Source organism: Macaca thibetana, chromosome 16 (genome assembly GCF_024542745.1).
Source record: "Macaca thibetana thibetana isolate TM-01 chromosome 16, ASM2454274v1, whole genome shotgun sequence".
In the NCBI taxonomy this organism is placed as follows: Eukaryota; Metazoa; Chordata; class Mammalia; order Primates; family Cercopithecidae; genus Macaca; species Macaca thibetana.
Window position 1 is genome coordinate 14,125,964 of NC_065593.1, and position 26,486 is coordinate 14,152,449.

The 26,486-nt window shown below is 54.2% G+C and overlaps 4 protein-coding genes across 17 annotated transcripts in view; all 4 read left to right on the forward strand.

Moving 5' to 3' along the window:
• The window catches only part of GABARAP (GABA type A receptor-associated protein), an 83,519-nt gene extending 72,505 nt beyond the window's left edge, over positions 1-11,014 (forward strand). For 4 of the 13 annotated variants that reach the window (XM_050765574.1, XM_050765573.1, XM_050765569.1 and 1 more), the window contains exons 2-5: positions 9,039-9,185; positions 9,758-9,836; positions 9,977-10,095; positions 10,514-11,014. In XM_050765574.1, the coding sequence (XP_050621531.1) occupies positions 9,096-9,185; positions 9,758-9,836; positions 9,977-10,095; positions 10,514-10,579 (354 nt within the window). In that variant the 5' untranslated portion in view covers positions 9,039-9,095 and the 3' untranslated portion in view covers positions 10,580-11,014. Of the gene's footprint in view, positions 1-7,980; positions 7,985-8,999; positions 9,186-9,757; positions 9,837-9,976; positions 10,096-10,513 lie in introns of those variants that run through there. The other 9 variants (XM_050765575.1, XM_050765572.1, XM_050765568.1 and 6 more) reach the window with 6 other exon arrangements.
• On the forward strand, positions 225-7,900 carry CTDNEP1 (CTD nuclear envelope phosphatase 1). The gene is made up of 8 exons (XM_050765444.1): positions 225-347; positions 4,184-4,250; positions 4,345-4,463; positions 4,664-4,735; positions 5,151-5,267; positions 5,384-5,495; positions 6,856-6,940; positions 7,246-7,900. Exons 1-8 carry the CDS (start codon positions 246-248, stop codon positions 7,304-7,306), a joined length of 735 nt encoding a protein of 244 aa, XP_050621401.1. The 5' UTR covers positions 225-245; the 3' UTR covers positions 7,307-7,900.
• An 885-nt stretch (positions 11,015-11,899) lies between the features above and the next one.
• Positions 11,900-16,378, forward strand: PHF23 (PHD finger protein 23). Its single transcript, XM_050765370.1, has 5 exons — positions 11,900-12,186; positions 13,756-13,787; positions 13,939-14,031; positions 14,647-15,484; positions 15,576-16,378. The coding sequence occupies exons 1-5, from the start codon at positions 12,153-12,155 to the stop codon at positions 15,788-15,790; spliced, it is 1,212 nt and encodes a 403-aa protein (XP_050621327.1). The 5' UTR covers positions 11,900-12,152; the 3' UTR covers positions 15,791-16,378.
• A 486-nt stretch (positions 16,379-16,864) lies between these two features.
• Positions 16,865-26,464, forward strand: DVL2 (dishevelled segment polarity protein 2). 2 transcript variants are annotated; one of them, XM_050765308.1, is made up of 15 exons: positions 16,865-17,349; positions 20,949-21,018; positions 21,318-21,463; positions 21,594-21,703; positions 21,806-21,941; positions 22,072-22,162; positions 22,306-22,375; positions 22,535-22,674; positions 22,763-22,839; positions 23,756-23,823; positions 24,018-24,146; positions 24,266-24,397; positions 24,532-24,711; positions 25,169-25,387; positions 25,495-26,464. In XM_050765308.1, exons 1-15 carry the CDS (start codon positions 17,156-17,158, stop codon positions 25,941-25,943), a joined length of 2,211 nt encoding a protein of 736 aa, XP_050621265.1. In that variant the 5' UTR covers positions 16,865-17,155; the 3' UTR covers positions 25,944-26,464. The 2 variants fall into 2 exon arrangements, with proteins under 2 accessions (XP_050621265.1, XP_050621266.1); XM_050765309.1 differs by having other exon boundaries at positions 16,881-17,349; positions 21,594-21,691.
• Positions 26,465-26,486: the final 22 nt, after the last annotated feature.

Genomic DNA, 26,486 nt, shown 5'->3' on the forward strand with positions numbered 1-26,486 from the left:
GGTGCCACTCCCAGCCCATGTGGGCCCCCGCGGGCTGCCCACGCCTGTCCCCCAGCTCCCCGTTCCGCTGGGCTTTCCCCTCGCCAGGGGTGGCTTTTTGAGCCGCCCGCTCCGTGCCCCTCTCTGCAGCCTCTCCTGCCACTCGGGGCCCCCGTTCCCCCTCCCGGCGGCGGGGGGCTGCCCCCGGGGGGCTGGCGGAGCTGGGCCGCGGGGGCCCCGGGGCCGGCGGTGCCGGGGTCATCGGGATGATGCGGACGCAGTGTCTGCTGGGGCTGCGCACGTTCGTGGCCTTCGCCGCCAAGCTCTGGAGCTTCTTCATTTACCTTTTGCGGAGGCAGATCCGCACGGTGAGCCAGGGTGGGCGCTGGCGGTGTTGGGGACGTCTGTCCGTGGTGGTCAGGGGTTTTCGGAGTGTCGGGCCTCTGTTTGGGCCTAGGAAGGGAGTCCTGACTGGGGCTTTTCTCGCCAGAGAATTGGGCACCCTAAGCGGGGCTTGGGCTGGGGAGGACGGAGACCCTTGTAATAGAACCTAGCCCTTGGGGGTTTTGATGGGGCTAGATGGGTCAGGATTTGGTAACTCTTGGGGGCTAAGGTGGTGGGTGGGGCGCTCTTTTAAGAAAGCTGGAGTTGTTGCTAAAGAAACCGAGAGGCGGGGAACACCTGTTTGATGACAGCCAGATCTGTTGATGTGGGCTTGTGAAAGACCCTATTTGGAACCTCGGTGTTTGGTCCCATAACAAGGGACAGACAGACTTGTGTGTCAAGGGTGGAGGTGGGTGGGAGGGCTTGTTACAAACAAGGACTGGAACTTGGCCCTGGGTGTGAAGGAGAAACCCCTGAGGTTCCCATTAAGGGAACTCTTCCAAAAAGACTGAAAATGTATTTCATAGTGTGAGTGTAGGTATCTGGATTTCTAGAGGACTAAAGCAGATACTTTTATGATGGGCCTCTTTAATTGTGGGAGGAAGTTCAAGGTGGGTGCTGTGCCCACCATTAAAGTTTGGGTGTCCCTGTCAGAGGACAGCGCTGGTCAGTTGTAAGGCTTGAATCTGAGGACATGTTTGCTTGTCCAGGAGAGCCTAGCATTCTGAGGGATACTGTCTGGATGGACCCAAGCATCTCTGGGTCCCCTCCTCCTTAGCTTTTCTCCAAGGTCAGAGCTCCTTCAGCTAACAGCACTTTTAAATGAATGTGCTCTTGTGGTCTCACCACCACCAGGGAGAATCCTCGGAAGGAGTCTGGGGAGAATTTAGTAAGCAGAGACAAAGGTTCTGGGTCTGTACTCTGGTCTGTATCCCTTAGCATACCTCAATACAGTTTGAAAGAATAAACCCAGGTTGGGGTGACCTGGGGTCCAGGGAATTTCCAGAAAGCCCTCAGTGGTAGTGGTGGTTGACTTAACTGATTTGGGAGAATGGGTCTGATCTTGGATTCATTCTCTACTTTACCAGTCTGCTTCCACTTCCTGATTCAGGGCGCGAACAGTACAGGATGGTTGTGGCTCTAGGTTGTGGCCCAGAGACGAGCTAGGAGCCAAGAAAAATTTAGAGTCAGAGATGCTGGGATATATGTGGGGCTATCTCCTGAGATTTTCTTTTCTTTTCTGAGACAGTCTTGCTCTGTCGCCCAGGCTGGAGTGCAGTGGCGCGATCTCGGCTCACTGCAACCTCCACCTCCTGGGTTCAAGCGATTCTCCTGCTTCAGCCTCTTGAATAGCTGGAATTACAGGCACCCACCACCACACCTGGCTAATTCTTGTAATTTTAGTAGAGATGGGTTTTCACCATGTTGGCCAGGCTGGTCTCAAACTCCTGACCTCAAGTGATCTGCCCGCCTTGGCTTCCCAAAGTGCTGGGATTGAGCCACTGCGCCTGGCCTCTTGGGGTTTTCTTTATGGGTTGACTGCCATCTTCTCTGACGTTCTCGCTCTAACACATCAGTTTTCTGGGTATGGGGAGTGGTGCTTCAGCTCATCCACAGGTTACTTCCAAAATTGCTCTCCTTTGGGCAGCACTGACCCCACAGTCTTTTGTCCTCCCTTCCCTTCCAATCTGGTTTCTTTCCCCACCCCCTTTCTGGCAGATGCTTGGAGCATTCCCTACATGCCCAGCATATGCAACCCGAGATAGCAAGGCTGGACACCGGAGCTGTTTCGGACCTCATCATGGCCCAGGGAGAAAAGAAGGGCAGATCTTGACTAGCAGGACAGAGCCCTTTGGGTTTACAAGGGAGATCCTGGTTCTGGTGTGGCTTGGGGCCTAGGTATGCACTGAAGAGGCTTTGTGCCTTTGAAGAAAAGTGTGGAGGAGGGAATTGCCAGGCTTTGCATAGGGAGATGTGCGTATTAGGAAATAGGAACCTCTAGAGAAGGCTTGGAGAAGCAGAGCTGGAAGGATGAGGTGGTGACGTCCTTGTCCCTTATTCACCTCTCACTTACGGCCCTGACTTCACTCTGGCCTTCTCCAAACCCTGCCAGTCAGCCTGGCAGGGGCTTTCCAGTGTTCTTTGCCTCGCCCTGGGTACCAGGATAAGGGGACTGTTCAGAGGGCTGAGGTTCTCTGAACTTGTGACTTGGCTACAAGAGACAGAAGTGGACAGGTGGCTGGTTAAAATAGGCCTGGTGGCTTCTAGCCAGAGGAACTTAGCTGACCTGACAACCTCTGGATTCCCTTATTCTATATTCCCATTAAGGACCCAGGAATCTCCTCCTGACTCCTACTCCCTGTGCACTAGGGAATCTGAGGCTCTCAGTTCCCAATGTGAGATGATGGTAGTTGCTACAAATAATTCTTGGGGTGAAGGTTGCATTGTGGGGGTCATTTCTTTGTTCAGTGTAGCAGGATAGTATCATGGTTAAGAGGGCAGGTTCGGCCGGGCCGGGGGTTCACGCCTGTAATCCCAACACTTTGGGAGGCCGAGGCAGGTGGATCATGAGGTCAGGAGTTTGAGACCAGCCTGGCCACTATGGTGAAACCCCATCTCTACTAAAAATACAAAAATTAGCCGGGTGTGGTACACGCACCTGTAGTCCCAGCTGCTTACGAGGCTGAGGCAGAATTGCTTGAACCTGGGAGGTGGAGGTTGCAGTGAGCCGAGATCATGCCACTGCACTCCAGCCTGGGCAACAGAGCGAGACTTAAAAAAAAAAAAAAAAAAAAAAAAAAGAGAAAGAAAAAAGAGGGCAGGTTCTTGGATTGAACTACATTGGTATAATCCTGGCTCTATCACTTCATTGATTGTACTATTTTTTTTTTTTTTTTTTGAGATGGAGTCTCTCTCAACAGGCTGGATGGAGTACAGTGGCTTGATCTCGGCTCACTACAACCTCTGCCTCCCGGGTTCAAGCCATTCTCCTGCCTCAGCCTCCTGAGTAGCTGGAGCTACAGGCACGCACCACCACGTCCAGCTAATTTTTGTATTTTTAGCAGAGACAGGGTTTCACCATGTTGGCCAGGATGGTCTCCAGCTCTTGACCTTGTGATCCGCCCGCCTTGGTCTCCCAAAGTGCTGGGGTTACAGGCATGAGCCACCATGCCCGGCTGATTCTACTAATATTAACTGACCACTTTTGCTATAGTGTTCTGGGAACTGGGAATATAGCCATGATCTAGACAAAATCATATTCTCATGGAGTTTTCATTTTAATTAGGGAGAGAAACAAGATAATTCCTAGCTGTGTGGCCTCAGTTTCAACCTTAAAACAGGAATAACAGTAGTATTAGGGTTGTTTTGAGGATTACATGAAAAAGGCCAGGCGTGGTGGCTCATTCCTGTAATCCTAGCACTTTGGGAGGCCAAGGCAGGAGGATCACAAGATCAGGAGGATCACAAGGCAGGAGGATCACAAGACCAGCCAGGCCAATATGGTGAAACCTCATCTCTACTAGAAATACAAAAATGAGCCAGGCATGGTGGCGGGCACCTGTAGTCCCAGTTACTAGGGAGGCTGAGGCAGGAGAATTGCTTGAACCCGGGTGACGGAGGTTGCAGTGAGCCGAGATCGCGCCACTGCACTCCAGCCTGGGCAACAGAGCGAGACTCCATCTCAAAAAAAAAAAAAAATAATCAATCCTAAATTACATACACAGTACCTGTGGTAAATGTTCAGTATGTGCTCCTTGTTACTGTTACTGGGGAAGACTTCCTTATAAAGGGTTTCAATACTCTTTTGTGCTATTTGTAGGTAATTCAGTACCAAACTGTTCGATATGATATCCTCCCCTTATCTCCTGTGTCCCGGAATCGGCTAGGTAAGTATGTGGTGGGAAGCCTCCTTTAGGGTGAAGTAGGGGCCAGCTTTGGGCCAGAGGTTGGTCAATATTATTCTTCCCCACTGTGGTTCAGCCCAGGTGAAGAGGAAGATCCTGGTGCTGGATCTGGATGAGACACTTATTCACTCCCACCATGATGGGGTCCTGAGGCCCACAGTCCGGCCTGGTACGCCTCCTGACTTCATCCTCAAGGTGTGTGGTGGTGGGGAGTGATGAAATGGTTCCATCTGTTCCTCTGCCCAGACCTGGACTCCCTTTCCCAGTCCCAGAGCATCTGTCTCCATCCACTGGCACCAGTGTCAGCCTGGAGGAGGGAAGCAGGTGGGTGGGGCATTTTCTAGGCCTGGGTTGTGGTGGTCATGACTTCCCCCAGCCCATCTGTTCTTCTATAGGTGGTAATAGACAAACATCCTGTCCGGTTTTTTGTACATAAGAGGCCCCATGTGGATTTCTTCCTGGAAGTGGTGAGTTTTGGAGAGCTAAAGGGAGCTCTGTAATGAAGGGTGGTTTTAGGGCTCTGGGGATTCAGAGGATTTGGAGGAAGGGGTGAGGAGAAATGGGTAAGAGCAGTTTTTGAGAGGCGAGGATGTAGAATGGTGGGGAAGTGGCTTTCAGTACTTGGGGTTCATCTGTTGTGCTGATGTAATTCTTTTCTGCCAGCATCTTTCTCTTTTGCTTGCATTTCTGAATCTTAAGAGTGTAGGATGCCTAACACTGAGTTTGGAGGTTTGGGCTGGGGGTTCAGAATTTCATGTCCTCCGAGACATTTGATGTTGATGGAAGGCCTGAAGGACTATGCTGTTGCCCTTCTGAAAGATAACTATGTCTAAAGGAATCATCACCTTGTATGGCATCGCCCTCTCCCCCAATCTATTTCAGGTGAGCCAGTGGTACGAGCTGGTGGTGTTTACAGCAAGCATGGAGATCTATGGCTCTGCTGTGGCAGATAAACTGGACAACAGCAGAAGCATTCTTAAGAGGAGATACTACAGACAGGTAAGCTAGAATCCCAGTCTAAGAGTGTGACTTGGGAGGGAGGCCACCAGGGAGGGATCTGGGTTTGAGGAAAGAATCCTGGAGAGAGGCCTACTACATAATCCCCTGCCTTCCAGCACTGCACTTTGGAGTTGGGCAGCTACATCAAGGACCTCTCTGTGGTCCACAGTGACCTTTCCAGCATTGTGATCCTGGATAACTCCCCAGGGGCTTACAGGAGCCATCCAGGTACGGGGGAAGGTGGTAAGGCTGGCAGGACCAGAACATGGTTCTGAGAAGGTATTTTTCCAGGAGACCTGGGCTTTGGTCCTTGAGAGCTGGGATTGCCTAGATCATCCCTAGTTTGCGAAAAGTCCAAATGCAAGTTACTTTTCTGTTTCAAGTGAGATACCATATATGTCCATTTCATAAGTCAGATTTCTTATATCATTTTTTTCTTTTTTAAAATTTATTTTTGGCCAGGCACTGTGGCTCATGCCCGTAATCCCAGCACTTTGGGAAGCCAAGGCAGGTGGATCACCAGGTCAGAAGTTCAAGACCAGTGTGACAAACATGGTGAAACCCCGTCTTTACTAAAAATAGAAAAAACTAGCCAGGCGTGGTGGCATGTGCCTATAATCCCAGCTACTCGGGAGGCTGAGGCAGGAGAATTGCTTGCACCCGGGAGGCGGAGGTTGCAGTGAGCTGAGATCGCACCATTGCACTCCAGCCTGGGTGACAGAGTGAGACTCCATCTCAAAAAAAAAATTAAATAAATTTTTTTATTTTTGAGATAGGGTCTCACTGTGTTGGCCAGGCTGCAGTGCAGTGTCATGATCATAGCTCACTGCAGCCTCAATCTCCCAGGCTCAAGTGATCCTTTTGCCTCAGTTTCCACAGTAGTTGGAACTATAGGCGTGCACCACCATGCCCAGCTTTATTTATTTATTTATGAGATGGAGTCTCACACTGTCGCCTGGGCTGGAATGCAGTGGCGTGATCTCGGCTTACTGCAACCTCCGACTCCCAGGTTCAAGCGATTCTCCTGCCTCAGCCTCCCACGTAGCTGGGACTACAGGCACCTGCCACCACGCACAGCTAATTTTTTGTATTTTTAGTAGCAACGGAGTTTCACCATGTTGGCCAGGCTGGTCTTGAACTCCTGACCTTGTGATTCGCCCGCCTTGGCCTCCCAAAGTGCTGAGATTACAGGCGTAAGCCACCGCCCCTGGCCAATTTTTTGATTTTTAGTAGAGAAGGGATCTCATTGTGTTGCCCAGGCTGGACTCAAACTCCTGAGCTCAAGTGATCCTCCCACCTCGGCCTCTCAAAGTGTTGGTTTAACAGCTGTGAGTCACTGCGCCTGGCCAAGTGTGTTTCAAGTGAGGCACAATGGCAGTTAGTTTGACTAGAAGCATCAATAAGTATGAGACCTGGTGATTAAAACTTAATATTGGAGCATAAATCAGGAAAGTTTTACTTAGGTTGTTGACTTCCAGTAGTGGGAAGTATATGTTTTTAATAATAATTCCTCCTTCCCTCCAAGAAGGTAAAAACACCCAGTCTCTTGAATTCTGTTTCTCCTCATCTGCATTTTCACCCACCCTAGACAATGCCATCCCCATCAAATCGTGGTTCAGTGACCCCAGCGACACAGCCCTTCTCAACCTGCTCCCGATGCTGGATGCCCTCAGGTAAGGGAAGTGGGCTCTGGACACTTGGATATCTGAAGAAAGGAGGAGGTGGGGGATCCTCAGAGGGAATAAAAAACGTTTGTCCTGTTTTAACTCTCTTCCCTTAAGAATTTAACATTTGGAACCAGGTCTTCTTACTTAAAAGCTCATCACTTTAGCGGGTAGGCTGTGGGCAAATTGAACCTATGTAATCATGAATATGGTGATAATTTAGGTCCCACATCTCCAGTGATGCCGCCTTACATGAGTGTTGTGAGGGTATCAACTATAAGGTACTCTACCAATGCAAGTTATTGTCACCCTAGGTTCACCGCTGATGTTCGTTCCGTGCTGAGCCGAAACCTTCACCAACATCGGCTCTGGTGACAGCTGCTCCCCCTCCACCTGAGTTGGGGTGGGGGGGAAAGGGAGGACGAGCCCTTGGGATGCCGTCTGATGCCCTGTCCAATGTGAGGACTGCCTGGGCAGGGTCTGCCCCTCCCACCCCTCTCTGCCCTGGGAGCCCTACACTCCACTTGGAGTCTGGATGGACACATGGGCCGGGGGCTCTGAAGCAGCCTCACTCTTAACTTCGTGTTCACACTCCTTGGAAACCCCAGACTGGGATACAGGCGGAAGCCTAGGAGACCGAATCAGTGTGTGTGAAGAGGCAGGACTGGCCAGAGTGACAGACATACGGTGATCCAGGAGGCTCAAAGAGAAGCCAAGTCAGCTTTGTTGTGATTGGATTTTTTTTTAAAACTCTTGTACAAAACTGATCTAATTCTTCACTCCTGCTCCAAGGGCTGGGCTGTGGGTGGGATACTGGGATTTTGGGCCACTGGATTTTCCCTAAATTTGTCCCCCCTTTCCTCTCCTTCTATTTTTCTCTCCTTAGACTCCCTCAGACCTGTAACCAGCTTTGTGTCTTTTTTTCCTTTCTTCTCTTTTAAACCATGCATTATAACTTTGAAACCAAAACGGCCCTAGGTCCTTCTCTGGGGTTTTGGGAAGTGAAGGGAGGGAACTTTGTTTACATGCACCCTGTCCCCCGAGCAGAGGGGGAAGAGACTGCTGTTGGACTCAAGGGGCAGGGGGAAAGGTGGTGTTGAGTATGGGGATACAATAATGAATGTGGCCACCAGATGCTTTGGCGGGAAGGGCCGAGGATGTGCGCGCTGGTGGGGAGTGGAAAGATACCTTCGGAGCAGCAGGCTAGAAAGCAAGTAAGGAGAAACCTGGACGGCCAAAGGGCGTAGAGCTGGAGAAACGTCGGGCTTCGTCCGGGGTACTGACGTGGACAGGCTAAGCGGGCGCTGGCCCCAGGCGGCTGGCGCCCCGACCTCCGCAGTCCGGCGAGGCGTAGGTCCCCACTCGCCGCCGTCGCCCAGCCGGCCCCGCCTCCCCGGCGCCCTCCCAAGCCGGCCCTACTTCGCGCACCCGCCACGTGACGCTCCGCCCTCTTTGAGATCACATGATTTCACTCAAACCGTGCGGTGTTCCTCCGCGCTGGCGTAGTCCCTACCCCTCCAACCTCCTCTCCAGTCCCTATTGGTCTACTCATTCTTGAGCGTTCTGTACATCTCTCCAAACATCTGTTTTCTTTTTGACCTCTTACTTCTGGAGATCATCTCCGCCACTTGGGTACTACTTTGTTTTGGTGTCAACGGCCGCCTTCAGCGTAGCAATACGGTTCGTGAATAGCTAACCTTGTAATTGTCTCTGCTGTTCCTCTACGTTGTTTCCGAAAGGAACTTGGAGAAGCAAGTCTCGTATGATGATTACCATATCTTACTCCTCTTCAGCCCCAGCTTCGTTGAGGGGAAGGTTGGGGAACAGATTTAGAGTTATTTTCCATGACCAAAAGCCAACCGTCTTTGCTACGTCGCCTGCGTAGCCCACAAATTGATTCCAAAGCGATTACGCTAATGGCGTGAGGGGGCCGGTCAGTGGGTGGTGCTACGCTAGCAGCTTTAGCACCGCTGAGGTAGTGGCGTATCTTAGTGGGGGGGCCGTCCCCGATAGTCGGGGGCGGGGTTGGTGAATAGGGAAGTGGCGCAAATTCGTGGATCGCTCCGCTGAATCCGCCCGCGCGTCGCCGCCGTCGCCGCCGCCCCCCGTCCCGGCCCCCCCGGGTTCCCTCAGCCCAGCCCGGTCCAGCCCGGTTCCCGGGAGGATGAAGTTCGTGTACAAAGAAGAGCATCCGTTCGAGAAGCGCCGCTCTGAGGGCGAGAAAATCCGAAAGAAATACCCGGACCGGGTGCCGGTGAGGACAGAAGCCAGGGCCGAGGGCGCGGGACGCTTACGCTGACGCCACAGCCTGGCCTTGGATCTGGGACGAGCAGCGCAGGGATCAGGCTGCTGGCTGTGTTGGGGTTGGGAGCGAGCCTGAAACTGCTGTCCTTGGGACCGAGGATGAAAGGAGTGGGGTAGTGGTGGACGTGGGGTTGAGAGGGATGTGGACAGGAGAGAGAAACCTTAGCATTTGTGTGAGTGGAGGCCTTAGAGAGTTTGACAGCCTGAGCCTCAAATGGCCATACCCCCAACTAGCTAAGGTTGCGAGATTGAATCACTAGTGGACCCAGACAAGTCATCTCCGTCTGATTAAGATAGTTGTTTATGGTGACGCCCTATTCGGTGGATGGATCCTGGATATTTAAATAAGCTCCAGTCAGTGAGGTCAGGATCTCTGGGACTCAGTGCTGCACCGCGTGTACAAAGACAAAGAGATGAGTCTGGGGTAGATTTAGGTACTAGGAATATTGTTACTTGAGTTCCTGACAGGTGCAGCTTTGGCGCTGCATTCCTTCTGTCTGCTAATTTTCGTCTCTTTATCAGGTGATAGTAGAAAAGGCTCCCAAAGCTCGGATAGGAGACCTGGACAAAAAGAAATACCTGGTGCCTTCTGATCTCACAGGTGGGAACCTGACCCAAGGCTCAGGCTTGCTTCCCGTGGGTGGGAGTGCAGTCTCTGCGGGAGAAGGCTCCACCTAGCAGCTGTTCTTTTGAGGGCATTTTTGACCTCTGTGACTTTCTTGCACCTTGTATCTTTTGCAGTTGGTCAGTTCTACTTCTTGATCCGGAAGCGAATTCATCTCCGAGCTGAGGATGCCTTGTTTTTCTTTGTCAACAATGTCATTCCACCCACCAGTGCCACAATGGGTCAGCTCTACCAGGTATGGTGACCGGGAAGTGGTGGAGGCTTTGGAGAGGAATCTTGGAAGAGCGTGAGGGGAAGAAAGTGTTGTTACATCAGTATTTTGGACTAGCTTCCTCGCTTGCCTTAACATTTCATAATAGCCGTGGTTTGGGGGTTGGGACAGAACAGTAGGAGTAGAGAGAAGGAAAGAGAACAGTGAACTAGAGAAACTGTTCGGGACTCTTCCCAGTCTTCCTCCCCATTCCAAAGCAGCAGAAAACAGTTTGAGGCCTTTTTTGCCCAGGACTGCAGAGATTATATTGCTCGTGTGCTAGGCCTTGGAGTCAGTGAAGGAGTCGGGCACTGGTTTCTGGTTCTAGAAGAAAGTGTCTGGGTCGTGGTTGGTTTAAGGAACTGGAGCCCAGTTGCTGAACAGTTTTCTGCCTTCATCCCAGGAACACCATGAAGAAGACTTCTTTCTCTACATTGCCTACAGTGACGAGAGTGTCTACGGTCTGTGAAGCTGCTGTCCCTGAGCTGGAGGGGGGTCTCATTCTACAAAGAGAGAGGTGGCCCCCTTTTCTTGACCTCCTCCTCCTTCAAGCTCAAACACCACCTCCCTTATTCAGGACGGGCACTTCTTAATGTTTGAAGTTTTCTCTCCAGCCTCTCTTCGGAGGGGTAATGGTGGAGTTGGCATCTTGTACCTCTCCTTTCTCCTTTCTTCCCCTTTCTCTGCCCGCCTTTCCCATCCTGCTTTAGACTTCTTGATTGTCAGTCTCTTCACATCCAGTGATTGTTTTGGTTTCTGTTCCCTTTCTGACTGCCCAAGGGGCTCAGAACCCCAGCAATCCCTTCCTTTCACTACCTTCTTTTTTGGGGGTAGTTGGAAGGGACTGAAATTGTGGGGGGAAAGGTAGGAGGCACATCAATAAAGAGGAAACCACCAAGCTGAACTGAATTTTGCCTTGTGTTGCTCCCCTCGTCCCGCTGATTTTTAGTCTTTCCAAGGTGTCAGTGGGTTTCAGTGGTGGGGAAAGGAGTATTGGGTACAAGCTGGAGGAATAGAAGTATATTTTGGTTTATTCTGTCCATGTTGGGCTTTTCCCTGTCTGCAAAAAGAGGGTGCTTTTTTGTGATGGAATGGAATACTGAGGATCATTTAATGAAACTTTAGTTTTATGACATGTATGTGAAACTGAATGTTAAAAATGCTCAGGTAAAACTTTTGTTTTTTTTTACTGTGGGTTCCTGTGGAGAAAGTTCCAAAGTACCTGCTTTAGGTGAACATCCACATTTGCTAGAACATTCTAATTAAGGAAGATATTTTCATGTGTGTAAGCTAGTAAAACGGCTGTTCTCAGTTGCATGTCACTTGGCTAGACTTTTGCCGGTGTGTGGGATTCAGCAGAGTGGAATCAGGGAGGGAGAAGACTGGGAGGGGGAGCCATTATCGCCAGGAATACTTCATCTCCCAGCAATCATTTCTCCGGCAGGCCGGAAGTGGGGCGGTCCCTCGGGGGAGAAAGAAGCTGCAGAACGAGGCAGTATGGTGGCCGAGAGTTCTAATCCCTTCTTCCTCTTCTGTCTTGGTCCCGCCCAGCCTACATTTCCCAGGGGCCTGCGCGCGCACTTCCGCTCTCTCCTCTGGCTCCCGGTCTCCCCGCCACTCCCCGGGGGAGGGGAGCGGCTTGGGGCGCCTGCGCCAGCCTGTGGCTTTCTGGGAATCAAAGTTCCGGAGGCTCATGCGGTCCCTTTTCCGCTGTCCCCGGACGGACTACAAAACCCTTGGTGCACTGCGCCTCGGCGCCGGCGGAGGGAGGAGGGAGAGAAGAGGAGGGAGGGAGGAGAGAGGAGGAGGAGGAGGAGGAGGGAGCAGGCGGCCGGCGGCGCGGGGGGAGGGGGCCCGGTCCGGGAGTGCGGGAGGCAGTGGTAGAGGGAGGTGGCGGCAGCGGCTAGCGGACTCGAGTCTCAACCGGGCTGAGGCGGACACTTCTGTGGAGCGAAGCAGTGGGAGCATCGAGCACTAGAGGCGGCACCGGGATCCCCGGCTCCGGGGAGGGGGGCGCCGGACCGGGAGGAGGGGAGGGGGCGATGCTGGAAGCCATGGCGGAACCCAGTCCCGAAGGTGAGCTTTCGACCGGCGCGGAGCGCTGAGCCGGCGGGGGGGCGGACGAGGAATCAATTGGCAAACTTGGAGGTCGAGCCCCGAAGCCCAGCGGGGGAGTTCGGGGAGGGGGTCGGGAGGCTGGCCCTGGAGGTGGGAGAGCGACGAGTTGAGAGACCTTGGAGAAAAAGGAGTGGGAGACTGGGCTGGGGTAGTTGGAGATCAGACGGTGTGGGGGTGCGGGGGATAGGAGCTTGAAATCCGGAGCCTCGGGGGTTAGGGCCCGAAAGGGCCACCGGCAGATTGGGGCCCTGGAACTGGAAGGTTGGGGAAATCCAGTGGCTGGGAGTTGCTCAGAAGGGAGGACGTAGAAGAGGCTGAGTGAGGGGCCCGGTAGTTCGCCGAGGTGGGGTAGTTTGTGGCGGTGGTACGGGAGCTCCGAATAGTTGCCGCCGGAGAATGCCCGGTGATTGTCGGAGGGGTGGGCAGGTAGTTGTGGGGAGAAGAGGGGGTCTGGGTATTGTCTACGGCAGACGGACCTGTACCGGGGGGTAGTTGTGGAGAGAGCGAGCCAGGAAGCGAGGCGAGCTGGGTAGTTGTAGGGGGTGGTGGGGCGGGGTGGGGGGGTTAAGACCGGCGACTTGCGGGGGGGTTAGGGTTGGTCCGCGAGGGTTAGAGCCTGGGAGTTGCTGAGGGTGAGGGGGGCATCGGTGGCAGCAACGGTGGCTGCTGTGGAGAGAGAGTGGCTGGTTGGGGGGAAGGGGCTGGAGTTGAGGGGTCCATAGCCTAGTGACTGGGTGGTGAGTACGGGGGCGGAGGGGGGGCGGCGGCGGCCGGAGAGGGCTCGGAACAGGGCCGGGGGGCCCGGCGGGGAGCCCGGGGAGCTCGAAACGAGGAGGGGCCAAAGCCCCGGATGGGGGCGGAGGGACGGCGAAATTGTGGGGAGCGCGGTATGGGGGGGGGCAGGTGGGGCCGCGTCCGGGTTAGAGCTCCCGGGTCTGTCCCGGCCGTGAAGTAGCGTTGGATGCGTGTGCCTGTGTGTGTTTGGGGTGGGGGTGAGGGGCGCGCCGGGCCGCGTGCTCGAGTAGAAGGGGCCGGAGGGCGGGGAGCGGTTCGGCGTGGTCATCCTGGACCCTGGGGGCCGGCGGGCGGCGTGTGCGGTCTCGGAGGGCCTGAGGCGGTGGAGCGCGGTCGGGTAGGAACTCGGGGCTCTGGACGCATGTGAAGGACGGGGGCGGCGGGCGGCGGCCCGGACGCGGACCCGGGAGCGGTAAGGTGGGGTGGGGCGCTGAGGGATCCGAGTAGACTGGAGTCGAGAGAGACCGTGAGTTGGGGGGGGGCGGGGCGCCGGGCCTCCGGTTGGGGGAAGGGGAGCGCTATAGCGAGGCCTCAGAGGGCGCCGCGCCCAGGCTCCGCCCCTCGCGGGGCGGAAGGGGGAGCAGGGGCGGATCCAACACAGCTGGGGGCCTGCTGGCCTGGCAGAGGGACCTGGGAGAGCCGGGGGTTCACTTAGGAACAACAGGGTTTAGAGGAGGAATTTTACACAGACTGTTTCGTAGTGTCTTGACTCAGCTTTTATTGCTTTTCCAGATCCACCTCCGACCCTGAAGCCAGAGACTCAGGTGAGATTTCCTTGATCTTTGCAGCCTAGTAGCCCTGCCTGACAACGCCCCCGCCCCCTTTTCTAGACGCCTCACTTAGGGACTGTGTCTCTGGGAATGCCCTTCTTAAACTGTGTGGCTTTCCATGTGATCCATGTCTCCTTCCTTTCAGCCACCAGAGAAACGGCGGAGAACAATTGAGGATTTCAACAAATTCTGCAGTTTTGTTTTGGCATATGCTGGTTACATCCCTCCTAGCAAAGAGGTAGGGGCAAGAGAATTACTGACTTGAGGCTTGTGTCGTGGGACTAGAGAGTGGCTGTTGTTCAAATAGAACTGTACTGCTTTATAGGAGGAAGCCCCTAGAAATATGTAAGACTAGAGGGAAGTTGGAGATTCTTAGGACTGTGGTAGGAAAGCTGGTATGCAGGGAGTGGATGGCAGGGCTAGCTAGCTTGAACAGCAGTGAAAAGCAAGGGGGATCTGGAGTTGCTGGTCGAGATTTTGGCAGTCTTGAGGTGCTGTGAATAGAAGGTGTTTAAGGATAAATTTTAGGGAGATGAAAATGGTAACAAATGAGGCTACACAGAAAAAGAGCTAAGGACATATGGCTCTGGTCTGGGGGCCACTGTGTTCCACAGGCCCTGGGCGGGGCAGCGGTGAGGTATCAAGACTCGAAGGTGGAGGTAACACGGAGTGGTCACGAGGACATGCTGATGGGAATTGGGGTGGGGAGAAGTTTTGGGAGTACAGTGGGATTTAGTGGTTGAGATAGAGGACATTTTGGGGTAAATCTAGTCACTCCTTTTCAAGCTGGGTTTGTGGAGGGGCTGAGATGACACTGGGGTTCTGCTGACCCTGGTCTCTTTCCCCTTTTAAGGAAAGTGACTGGCCCGCCTCTGGCTCCAGCTCTCCATTGCGAGGAGAGAGTGCGGCCGACAGTGATGGCTGGGACTCGGCCCCCTCAGATCTTCGAACCATCCAGACTTTTGTTAAGAAAGCAAAGTCATCCAAGAGAAGGGCAGCCCAAGCAGGTCCCACCCAGCCAGGACCCCCAAGGTCCACTTTCTCTCGTCTGCAGGCCCCCGACAGTGCTACCTTGCTTGAGAAGATGAAGCTCAAGGACTCTCTCTTTGATCTCGATGGGCCCAAGGTGGCATCTCCTTTGTCCCCCACATCCCTGACACATACCTCCCGGCCCCCTGCTGCTCTTACCCCCGTGCCCCTTTCCCAGGGGGACCTCTCCCATCCTCCTCGAAAGAAGGACCGAAAGAACCGAAAGTTGGGGCCAGGAGCTGGGGCTGGCTTTGGGGTGCTTCGGAGGCCTCGGCCAACTCCTGGGGATGGGGAAAAGAGATCTCGAATCAAGAAGAGCAAGAAGCGGAAGTTAAAAAAGGCAGAACGGGGGGATAGACTCCCACCTCCTGGGCCTCCCCAGGCACCCCCCAGTGATACAGACTCTGAAGAGGAGGAGGAAGAAGAGGAAGAGGAAGAAGAGGAAGAGATGGCAACAGTGGTAGGGGGTGAAGCCCCAGCCCCTGTGCTCCCAACACCCCCCGAGGCTCCTAGGCCCCCTGCCACAGTGCACCCTGAAGGAGTCCCTCCTACTGACAGTGAAAGCAAGGAGGTGGGCAGCACTGAAACAAGCCAAGATGGAGATGCCAGCTCCAGTGAAGGCGAGATGCGGGTCATGGATGAGGACATCATGGTAGAATCAGGTGAGAGGTTTGGGCTGGGGCGAGGGGTTTGAGGGTGTTGTGGATCCAACAACTGCTCAGGCAGAATACCAAACAAACCTTTTTTCCCCAGGTGATGACTCATGGGATCTGATCACGTGTTACTGTCGAAAGCCCTTTGCAGGGCGGCCCATGATTGAGTGCAGCCTGTGTGGGACGTGGATCCACCTCTCCTGTGCTAAGATTAAGAAGACCAACGTCCCTGACTTCTTTTATTGCCAGAAATGCAAGGAACTGAGGCCAGAGGCTCGGCGGTTAGGGGGGCCTCCCAAATCTGGAGAGCCCTGACGGCACCAACTTTAGCCTGGAACTTCCAAATGATAACATGATTTGGGAACTGAGCCTCAGGGTCCTCAGCCTACCCCCTGGAGCTTGGATACTGTCCGCACTTCAAGGCAGGAATTCCCAAGGGAGACTTGTTTGAAAATGAGTGTCTCACTTTCCTACCCTATCCGTCCTCCCCACTCTGAACTTGAAATTGAACCCATTACGGTTGCGGGTGGGAGGCTGTCTGTGTCTCTAGACACATAATCTCTGTCTCTTGGACCTGCCACCATCACTTTCTGGGTCAGGATTGGAATTGGGATGGAATGGGACAGTTGTCTATAAAACTCTAGTGTAAATATTAGCACTCCCCTCCCTCATCTTTTCTTTTATTTCACTCCCCATTTATTTTCTTCTACACCGGTTGTATTTTTAATTTTGGACTTCCCCTACTGGGCATGGCAGCTCAAAGGTGGAGTACTAGAGCCTGGCCAAGCAAGGAAGGAAAGCAGAAAGGTGACGATTCTCACTCACCTCTTTTGTTTTTAATAATATTGGCCGCTGTTTGTACAGACAGCCTGCGTGTTGTAAATAAAGCAGAGTGGGCTCTTTTGTGTTTATAGCCCTCACTGTCCTGCTTGGGAGGGAGGCTTTGGTGGCTGAAGACTGGCTGGACGTGGTGCTGAAAGCCACCTCTCACAGTCCAGTCTGAAGATGGCACAGCACTGGGCCTCTCCCACCCCAAGATACTTGAGTAAGCCACCTCAGAGCTTTCATTGTATTTGGCCCTCCCCACTCGAGTCTAGGAACCCCCACAATCCCCACCTTCACTCCCTGCACGCACACTCCTGAGGGTCAGAGTTGCTTCGCGCTCCCGCCGGTGTGGGGTAAAGCCGGGTGGGAGCCGACTGTCCGCTTCCTGAGGGCACAGGCCAGCTTATCCTGGGTGCTCGGAGGACCTCGGCTGGGGTACACCTTTGGGGGCTGGGAGACCGTTGCCGAAGGCAGCGATCACATGGCGGGGGCACTAGGAGGAGTCACGCGGTCACGTGACTGGGAGGGGTCACGTGACGGGGGCGGCGGAAGAGCGCGGGGTGGGCGGGCTTAGGTCACGTGACATGAGGAGAGGTGGGCGGGGACCTGGAGGACGCTCGCGTTGTCGGTGGCGGTGGCGCGCGGCGGCCGCTGAGACCGCGGCTTTGAGTTGCACCTCGCGGCCCGCCCCCCGCCGCCACCCTTGCCGACCCCTGCTTTTTTCCCTTTGCTTCTCTCCAGTACTGGGTCCGTCCTGTCCGCGCTCGCGCGTCGGTTTGCGGGTGTGCGCAGGCGCGGCAGGGGCCATTAGCCCCTTGGGTGGGCGGTGGAGCCCGGGAGCGCGCGGGCGAGACCATGGCGGGCAGCAGCGCTGGGGGCGGTGGGGTTGGGGAGACGAAGGTGATTTACCACCTGGATGAGGAAGAGACTCCATACCTGGTGAAGATCCCTGTCCCCGCCGAGCGCATCACCCTCGGCGATTTCAAGAGCGTCCTGCAGCGGCCCGCGGGCGCCAAGTACTTTTTCAAGTCTATGGATCAGGATTTCGGGTGAGCGCAAGGCCTAGATAGGACCGACGGGGGCTTTGCTAGAGTGGATTGGGCGACGTGGAGGGGCACACATCTACTTCGGGCCACACTAGGATTTTCTGGCCTGTGGTGGAGCAGATTGTACCATGCTGAGGTAGGTTGACTCTCCCAGGATGGACAAGGTTATGCTTGGATAGATTGAGGCACACGGGCAGACTAGGATATCCTAAACCAGATTAGAGACGATTAGGCTCTACTGGAATAGGTGGGGGCATACTGGTTTATTTTGGAGTGTTCTAGACTGTACTGAGTAAATTCATCTATCGTCTGGTCGTTTAGTACGTTCTCAGGAGTCCTGTAACGCCTGTAATCTCAGCACTTTGGGAGGCCGAGGCGGGCGGATCACGAAGTCAGGAGATCGAGACTATCCTGGCTAACACGGTGAAACCCCATCTGTACTAACTAAAAATACAAAAAAATTAGCCGGGCGTGGTGGCGGGCGCCTGTAGTCCCAGCTACTTGGGAGGCTGAAGCAGGGAGAATCGCTTGAACCTGGGAGGCGGAGGTTGCAGTGAGCCGAGATCGCGCCACTGCACTCCAGCCTGGACGACAGTGCAAGACTCCATCTCCAAAAAAAAAAAAACACCAAAAAACAAAACAAAACAAACTTGGGCCATTATGGACTCTACTGGGCTGTATTGGTTAATCCTGGTTTATCTTGGGGCAAGACATGGTTTTATTGGAGCACTCAGTATGGGGGCAGACAAGGCTGTTGGTGCCCATGCTAGTACAGGTAGCTGTATTGGGGTATTCTAGTCTATATTGGTGCAGACAGCTAGCTGCGTGTGGGGACATTGTAGGCTGTGCTAGAATAGATTGGGCTATCCTAGGGTAATTTGGACATTCAGGGCTATCTTGGACTAGATTGGCATGTAAATAATGCAGAGAAAGCCCTTTTGTGTTTATGGTCTTTGGGGCTGAGCCCTCTCTGGGTCCTCAACCTCTGCTTTTTTTTTTTAAAGACAGAGTCTCGCTCTGTCGCCCAGGCTGGAGTGCAGTGGCTGATTGTCGGTTCACTGCAAGCTCCGCCTCCCAGGTTCACGCCATTCTCCTGCCTCAGCCTCCCCACTAGCTGGGACTACAGGCACCCACCACCACACCTGGCTAATTTTTTGTATTTTTTAGTAGAGACGGAGTTTCACCGTGTTAGCCAGGATGGTCTCGATCTACTGACCTCATGATCAGACCGCCTCGGCCTCCCAAAGTGATGGGATTACAGGCGTGAGCCACTGCGCCCAGCCCAACCTCTGCTTTTTTGAAGGCAGGCTGGATTAAGTTGAGATAGCATGGGTTTTAGAAGAACTGAACAAACTGGACTGTAGCTAGAAAGATTGTTTGACATGGGAAGGGTGATACTATCTTGGGAGTTATCTTGGCTTTAAGTCAAGGTTCTTCTAGTTGTCAGCAGTGCAATCTTGGACAATTAATTTAAATTTTGTGTCTTGATCTCGTCTGTGACATGGAGAAAATCACAGAATGAAATGGTTAGTTCAGGTGTGTGGTACATGGTAAATTCATGGTGAATGGTAATTGTCATTAGTATTGAGGCTGACTACTCTATAAAGGTTATGGTGATACACAGTAATTTGTCTTAAGAGTGGACTGAGCTATGCTGAGATTGTGTTATGTTGGGAAGAATCCTACATGATGCTGACACAGATTGGTAGTGACTGGGCTGTGTTGTCACATTGACAGCAAATGGATTAAGTTGATAATATATCCTGGCTCTTATGACCATATTAGGCTAACGGGTTAATTAGACAAGGTGTCCTAATTTGGCGGCAAGGGTGTGTGTGGAAAGAGAGAGAGAAACAACCAGGGCAGAGAGTCTGATGCTTTATATGTTTATTCATTTAGTTGACAGTATTTGTTAATGCCTAAGTGTCAGTGTGTGGTGTGTGGCCAGGACATGGTGTTGATCAGAGTAAGTGTTCATGGTTTGATGTCGTGGTCAAGAAGAAGGGGCAAGTCCAGTCCACCACAGGGAACCCATTGGAGAGATGACCCCAAGGCTGGGCTTTGGGATCTGTCAGGCTGAGCAGATTGCTTCGTGCCGAATTTTGTGCCAGATGAGGCACAGGGGAATGGGAGCGCCAGCTTGCTCTCTCCTTGGGAGCTTTCAGTCTAATGAGGAGCTTCCATTGTTTGTTTGATCTAATGGTGGGTGGTTTTGTTTTTTGTTGTTTTTTGTTTGTTTGAGGTGGAATCTCACTCTGTCGCCCAGGCTGGAGTGCAGTGGCGCAATCTCGGCTCACTGCAACCTCCGCCTCCTGAGTTCAAGCGATTCTCCTACTTCGGCTTCCGGAGTAGTTGGGATTATAGTGTGCACCACCGTGCCCGGCTCATTTTTGTATTTTTTTTTTTTTTTTTGAGACGGAGTCTCGCTCTGTCGCCCAGGCTGGAGTGCAGTGGCGCGATCTCGGCTCAATGCAAGCTCCGCCTCCCGGGTTCACGCCATTCTCCTGCCTCAGACTCCCGAGTAGCTGGGACTACAGGCGCCCACAACCGCGCCCGGCTAATTTTTTGTATTTTTAGTAGAGACGGGGTTTCACCGTGGTCTCGATCTCCTGAACTTGTGATCCGCCCGCCTCGGCCTCCCAAAGTGCTGGGATTACAGGCGCATTTTTGTATTTTTAGGAGAGACAAGGTTTCATCATGTTGGCCAGCTCCTGGCCTCAGGTAATCCACCCACTTTGGCCTCTCAAAGTGCTGGGATTACAGGTGTGAGCCACTATGCCTGGCCTCTAATGGGTGTTTTTACTCAAGAAAGGACAGTCTTCTGGAAATGAATTAGTGAAAACTAAAGGCAAGTATAAAAGTAGAGACTTGGTTGAGGACCGAAGCCTTTTTTTGGAAGGTTTTTTTTTTTTTTTTTTTTTTTTTTTTTTTTTTTTTGAGACAGATTCTTGCTCAGCTGCCCAGGCTGGAGTGCAGTGGCACAGTCTTGGCTCACTGCAACCACTGTCTCCTGGGTTCAAGCAACTCTCCCGTCTCAGTCTCCTGAGTAGCTGGGATTATAGGCACCCACCATCATGCCTGGCTAATTTTTATATTTTAGTAGAGACGAGGTTTCACCATGTTGGCCAGGCTGGTCTTGAACTCCTGACCTCAGGTGATCCGCCCACCTCAGCCTCCCAAAGTTTTAGCATTACAGGCATGAGCCACCGTGCCCGGCCTTTTTGGAAGGTTTGTAAGGAACAGGGATGGGGTTGAGAGGAGGCTACCAGCCAGTCTCATTAGATAGGTATCTTAGGCAGCTGCATCAGCATAGGGGATTGCCTTTGAAATTGTACTGAGAGGTTTGAATCAGACTCAGTCAAGTCTTTGGGGCAGCACTACGCCCCTGAGGGTGCGTTAGGGAGAGGAGAAATAAGGAAAGGGGATTGAGTTTGGAGATTTCTTAGGTGTCAGAGTGAGTTCTTTCAATGTAAGAGAAGACCTGAACAGGGCGGGAGAAAGTCAGCATCCTGGAGCCGGGTGAAGATTGGGAGGAACTTTGATGGGGGTGGGGGTGGGGGTGGTTGGTCCAGCTCACTGACCTCCACCTTGTCTCTTGGCAGAGTGGTGAAGGAAGAAATTTCAGATGACAACGCCCGCCTCCCCTGCTTCAACGGAAGGGTGGTATCCTGGGTAAGAGGTGCAGACGCCGAGGGCTGGGTCCCCTCTGCATTTCCAAGCTTCCCCAGGCCTCAGTCCGTTTCTGTAGCCCTCTCCCAGGCCAGGTATTAGCAGCCCTGGCTCTTTACCTCCTATCTGTTTGGAGAGCCAGTGAGAGGCCCTCAGCCTTCTCCTTCTGGAGTCTCTAATACTTGCTAGGTTATTTTGCTCTTCTCCAGCTCTCTGAGACCCTTTTTCGTTCTTTCACTTACTGCAACCTGTCACACCCCGACTCCCAGGTGAGCCACTGTTTATTGTTTGCACCCTTCTAGCTGGTGTCCTCAGATAATCCCCAACCCGAGATGGCTCCTCCAGCCCACGAGCCTCGGGCAGAACTGGCGCCTCCAGCCCCACCTTTACCCCCTTTGCCACCCGAGAGGACCAGCGGCATTGGGGACTCAAGGCCTCCATCCTTTCAGTGAGTCCTTCTGATTCTTGACTTCGAGGGAGGGAGGTGAGGAGGGAACCCAGGCCTTTTGGTAGGGTACGCCTGGGATCCGGAACCCTGTTCTCCTGATGTGGATTGGAAACCATCTCTGCCTGTCCAGCCCTAATGTGTCCAGCAGCCATGAGAATCTGGAGCCTGAGACAGAAACCGAGTCAGTAGTGTCACTGAGGCGGGAGCGGCCTCGCAGGAGAGACAGCAGTGAGCATGGCGGTGAGGGGCAGGCCTGGGGGCCGGGAAGGGCTGGGCCAGACCCCAGCCTTGGTGGGGTGAGCAGGGGGAAGTTTGGTTCCTGAGCTTCCTGTCCATATGCAGCTGGGGGCCACAGGACTGGTGGCCCCTCAAGGCTGGAGCGCCACCTGGCGGGATATGAGAGCTCCTCTACCCTCATGACCAGTGAGCTGGAGAGTACCAGCCTGGGGGACTCCGACGAGGAGGACACCATGAGCAGGTGTGGCTCCGCACAACTCTCCCCAGCGCGCCCAGCCCCCTTTCTTCTCCTCCAGTCAATCCTCTGGTTCTTTCTCTTGGCCCCATGACCACTTTGGCCTACGTTTGCTCTCCTTCCAACCTCCTGGCAGGTTCAGCAGCTCCACGGAGCAGAGCAGTGCCTCCCGCCTCCTTAAGCGCCACCGACGGCGGAGGAAGCAGCGGCCACCCCGCCTGGAGAGGGTGAGGGGTTCCCACGGGAAGGCTGGTGCTGGGAGAAGGTGGGGCATAGGCTTTGGTTTGGGTGGTGCCTGGACACTGGCAGCACCCCAGGGTTGACCCTGGGTCATTGAAGGGCACTCTAGCTCCTTCTTTTCCCACCACAGACATCGTCCTTCAGCAGCGTCACAGATTCCACCATGTCTCTCAATATCATCACAGTCACGCTAAACATGGGTATGGGGAGAGCCTGTGGCTAGGGCGTGGGGAGGGCCTGGTCTCTAGGGTTCCAAGGGTCCTGCGGCTGGGGCTCCTCTCCTCACATGGCCTCTCTCTCTAGGGTTCTGGGGGTCCTGCCGCGGGGGCCTCCTCTCCTCACATGGCCTCTCTCCACAGAGAAGTACAACTTCCTGGGTATCTCCATTGTGGGCCAAAGCAATGAGCGGGGAGACGGAGGCATCTACATTGGCTCCATCATGAAGGGTGGGGCTGTGGCGGCCGACGGGCGCATTGAGCCAGGGGACATGCTTTTGCAGGTGTGCTGGGGTGCGGCCACCGAGCTGCCCTGCACGGGAGCCCTCAGCCTCTCCCACCATGCCTCTGACCCACTTCCCCTGCTTCCAGGTGAATGACATGAACTTTGAGAACATGAGCAATGATGACGCCGTGCGGGTGCTGAGGGACATTGTGCACAAGCCTGGGTAAGTTGCCGAGCAGGTTGCAGGTCCTCAGTCCTCTTTTTTTCTCTTTTATGTTTTGTTTTGCAATTTTAATAAGTAGTAAGGCGTGGTGGCTCATGCCTGTAATCCCAGAACTTTGGGAGTCCGAGATGGGTGGATCACCAGAGGTCAGGAGTTCGAGACCAGCCTGACCAACATGGTGAAACCCTGTCTCTACTAAAAATACAAAAATTAAGTGGGTGTGGTGGCGCACGCCTGTAGTCCCAGCTAGTGAGGAGGCTGAGACAGGAGAATCACTTGAACCCCGGGGGGCGGAGGTTGCAGTGAACCGAGATCACGCCGCTGCACTCCAACCTGGGCGACAGAGCGAGACTCCCATCTCAAAAAAAAAAAAAAAGTGCTGAGACATAACGTTCAAAGTACGTGAAACAAATGTGTGACGTATCAAATAATACTAGAGTGAATATCCATGTCACTGCCACTTAGACCATCAAATAGGAGATTGCTGATATTCTAGAACTTCCTCCCCAGATGTCCCTTCCTGCTCCCAAATGCCTCCCTCCCCCAGGGGTGGCCACTCTCCTGACTTCTTTGGCTATCACCATAACAGAGGAGAGCTTTGCCTCACTCGATAGTTACCATTCTTGCATGTATCCTTGAACAGCACGGTTTCATTTTACCTGTTTTTGGTCTTTCTGTGAATGGAATTGTACAGCGTGTACTCTCTTGTCTCATTTGGCAGTATGTTTTTAAGAGTTTTCCATGTTGATGAGTCATCCGCATTGTGGTGCCTTCCACCCTCACCTTCTCCAGCCCAGCCGCGATGTGCTTGCTTCTCCTTCTCTTTGTGTCTCTTAATCCATCCTTGCTTCAGGCCCCCACTCTCCTGAGGCCTCCTCTTCCCCTGCGCCCTTGACTGGACTTCTCTTCCCCGTAGCCCCATTGTGCTGACTGTGGCCAAGTGCTGGGATCCCTCTCCTCAGGCCTATTTCACTCTCCCGAGAAGTGAGTGACACTCAGGGAGGGGGCCTGAAGTTGGGGGTGGGGGCTGGCCAGGAGGCTGGGGCTGGACCTCTGGTCATGGGGAGTGGGTGGGAGGAGGGTCCAGGCAGAGGTGGAACAGGAGGCTGAGTCAGGGAGGGACTGGGCTGGCTTTTGGGGACTGAGAATGGGTCATTTTGGTGCCATCTTTGTCCCAGATGAGCCCATCCAGCCAATTGACCCTGCTGCCTGGGTGTCCCACTCTGCGGCTCTGACTGGCACCTTCCCAGCCTATCCGGGCTCCTCCTCCATGAGCACCATTACATCTGGATCCTCTTTGCCTGATGGTGAGCCACCAGCCCACCGCATCCCACCCTCCCAGCAGAAGGCTGTCCTGCAGTGGTCTGACCCATTGCTTTTGTGGGAGTGATCCCTGACTCTCATTCCCTGTGGTCTCCTCTGCCAGGCTGTGAGGGCCGGGGTCTCTCCATCCATACGGACATGGCATCGGTGACCAAGGCCATGGCAGCTCCAGAGTCTGGACTGGAAGTCCGGGACCGCATGTGGCTCAAGATCACCATCCCTAATGCCTTTCTGGGTACGGCTGGGTCCTGGGCAGGTGGCTGGAGAAAGGGAGGAGGAGGCAGCCAAAGCCGGGAGTGGCACAGGCAGAGGCGAGAGCAGGAGTTGGAAGGAGAACCTGAGGCCTTTTTCCACTGTGGATGCTCCCAGGCTCGGATGTGGTTGACTGGCTCTACCATCACGTGGAGGGCTTTCCTGAGCGGCGGGAGGCCCGCAAGTATGCCAGTGGGCTGCTCAAAGCGGGCCTGATCCGACACACCGTCAACAAGATCACCTTCTCTGAACAGTGCTATTACGTCTTCGGAGACCTCAGTGGTGGCTGTGAGAGCTGTGAGTCCCTCTGCCCCAACTCTGGGAGTGTGGCTTTGCCTGCCTTGTTCTGCCTCTCCAACCCTAGACCTAGCCCAGAAACTGCAGCCAGGGCCACGATGGATGGTCGAGCAGCGTGTGTCCCGCACTAGGTCCTGCATTGGCCGAGGATCGTGGCTGGCATCCATCCATGCGCTGCTGGACAAGCCACGCGCCAGGTGCAGGACTGTGTCCACCGGGGGAAGGTGCACATCCTCCTGAGTCCCACAAAGACATGGGCTAGTGGTGGCCCTGGCTGTGCCCCTGCCCTCATGGCAGAAGTAGATGGGATTTTCCTGTCAAGAGACCCCTGTGAACCCCTGTTTTGAGCCCCATCGTGGGTGGGTCTGGGAGAACTTTCCAGTTCCTCTCCATTCCGTGTCTTGGGGCCTTAGCCTCTTGAAGCAGTGATTTCTTCCTCACTTCCCTTGTTTTCCAGACCTAGTCAACCTGTCTCTCAATGACAACGATGGCTCCAGTGGGGCTTCGGACCAGGACACCCTGGCTCCTCTGCCTGGGGCCACCCCCTGGCCCTTGCTGCCCACTTTCTCCTACCAATACCCGGCCCCACACCCCTACAGCCCGCAGCCCCCACCGTACCATGAACTTTCATCTTATACCTTTGGTGGGGGCAGTGCCAGCAGCCAGCACAGTGAGGGTAAGTCATCCCCACATACCTGTACGGCCAGGGTCTGAGGGTGGATCAGAGGGGAGCCAGGGAGGAGCCTGGGTGAGGACTCAGTTGCCCCTCCCCTCCCTCCACAGGCAGCCGGAGCAGTGGGTCGACCCGGAGTGATGGGGGGGCAGGGCGCACAGGGAGGCCCGAGGAGCGGGCCCCCGAGTCCAAGTCCGGCAGTGGCAGTGAGTCCGAGCCCTCCAGCCGAGGGGGCAGCCTTCGGCGGGGTGGGGAACCAAGTGGGACTGGCGATGGGGGCCCTCCTCCATCCAGAGGCTCAGCTGGGGGTGCCCCTAATCTCCGAGCCCACTCGGGGCTCCATCCCTATGGACCACCCCCTGGCATGGCCCTCCCCTACAACCCCATGATGGTGGTCATGATGCCCCCACCCCCACCTCCAGTCCCTCCAGCAGTGCAGCCTCCGGGGGCCCCTCCAGTCAGAGACCTGGGCTCTGTGCCGCCAGAACTGACAGCCAGCCGCCAAAGCTTCCACATGGCCATGGGCAATCCCAGCGAGTTTTTTGTGGATGTTATGTAGCCCACTGTGGGGCCAGGCTTGGCCTGGCGCTCCTGGTGTGTGACTGGCTGTCCTGGCCATCATGTGCTTGCTCTTACAGTGCCTGGGCTCAGCCTAGCAGCTGCTGCCATACAGGAGATTGTGGCCACTGTGACTCTCACCAGCAGTGCCTGGTTCCTCCCCCTTCCCTCGGGTAGACAAGGGACCTTTGATTATTTTTAGCTTTGTTTTTTTAATAAGTCTTTTTGGGGGTTAAAATAGAGTTTCTTACATTTTTGGGACTTTTTAAATAGGCATTTTCTCTTTTATATGAAAAATCCCGTCCGTTGGGCCCCTTCTAACCCCAGAATGTGACCTCCTCCTCCAGTTACCCATAGCCTTGCCCTGTGCAGGTTTGGGGGTGGTCAGTGGTACCCTGGGGTTAGGCACCCTAGACAGCAGCCTGAGGAAGCTGGGAGATTTGGGCCATGTAGCTGCCTTTGTTACTCTATTTATTTTAGTCACTTGTATAAAACACCAAATAAAGCAATAGAGGCAAACTCCCCACGCCTCTGGCTCCTTTCT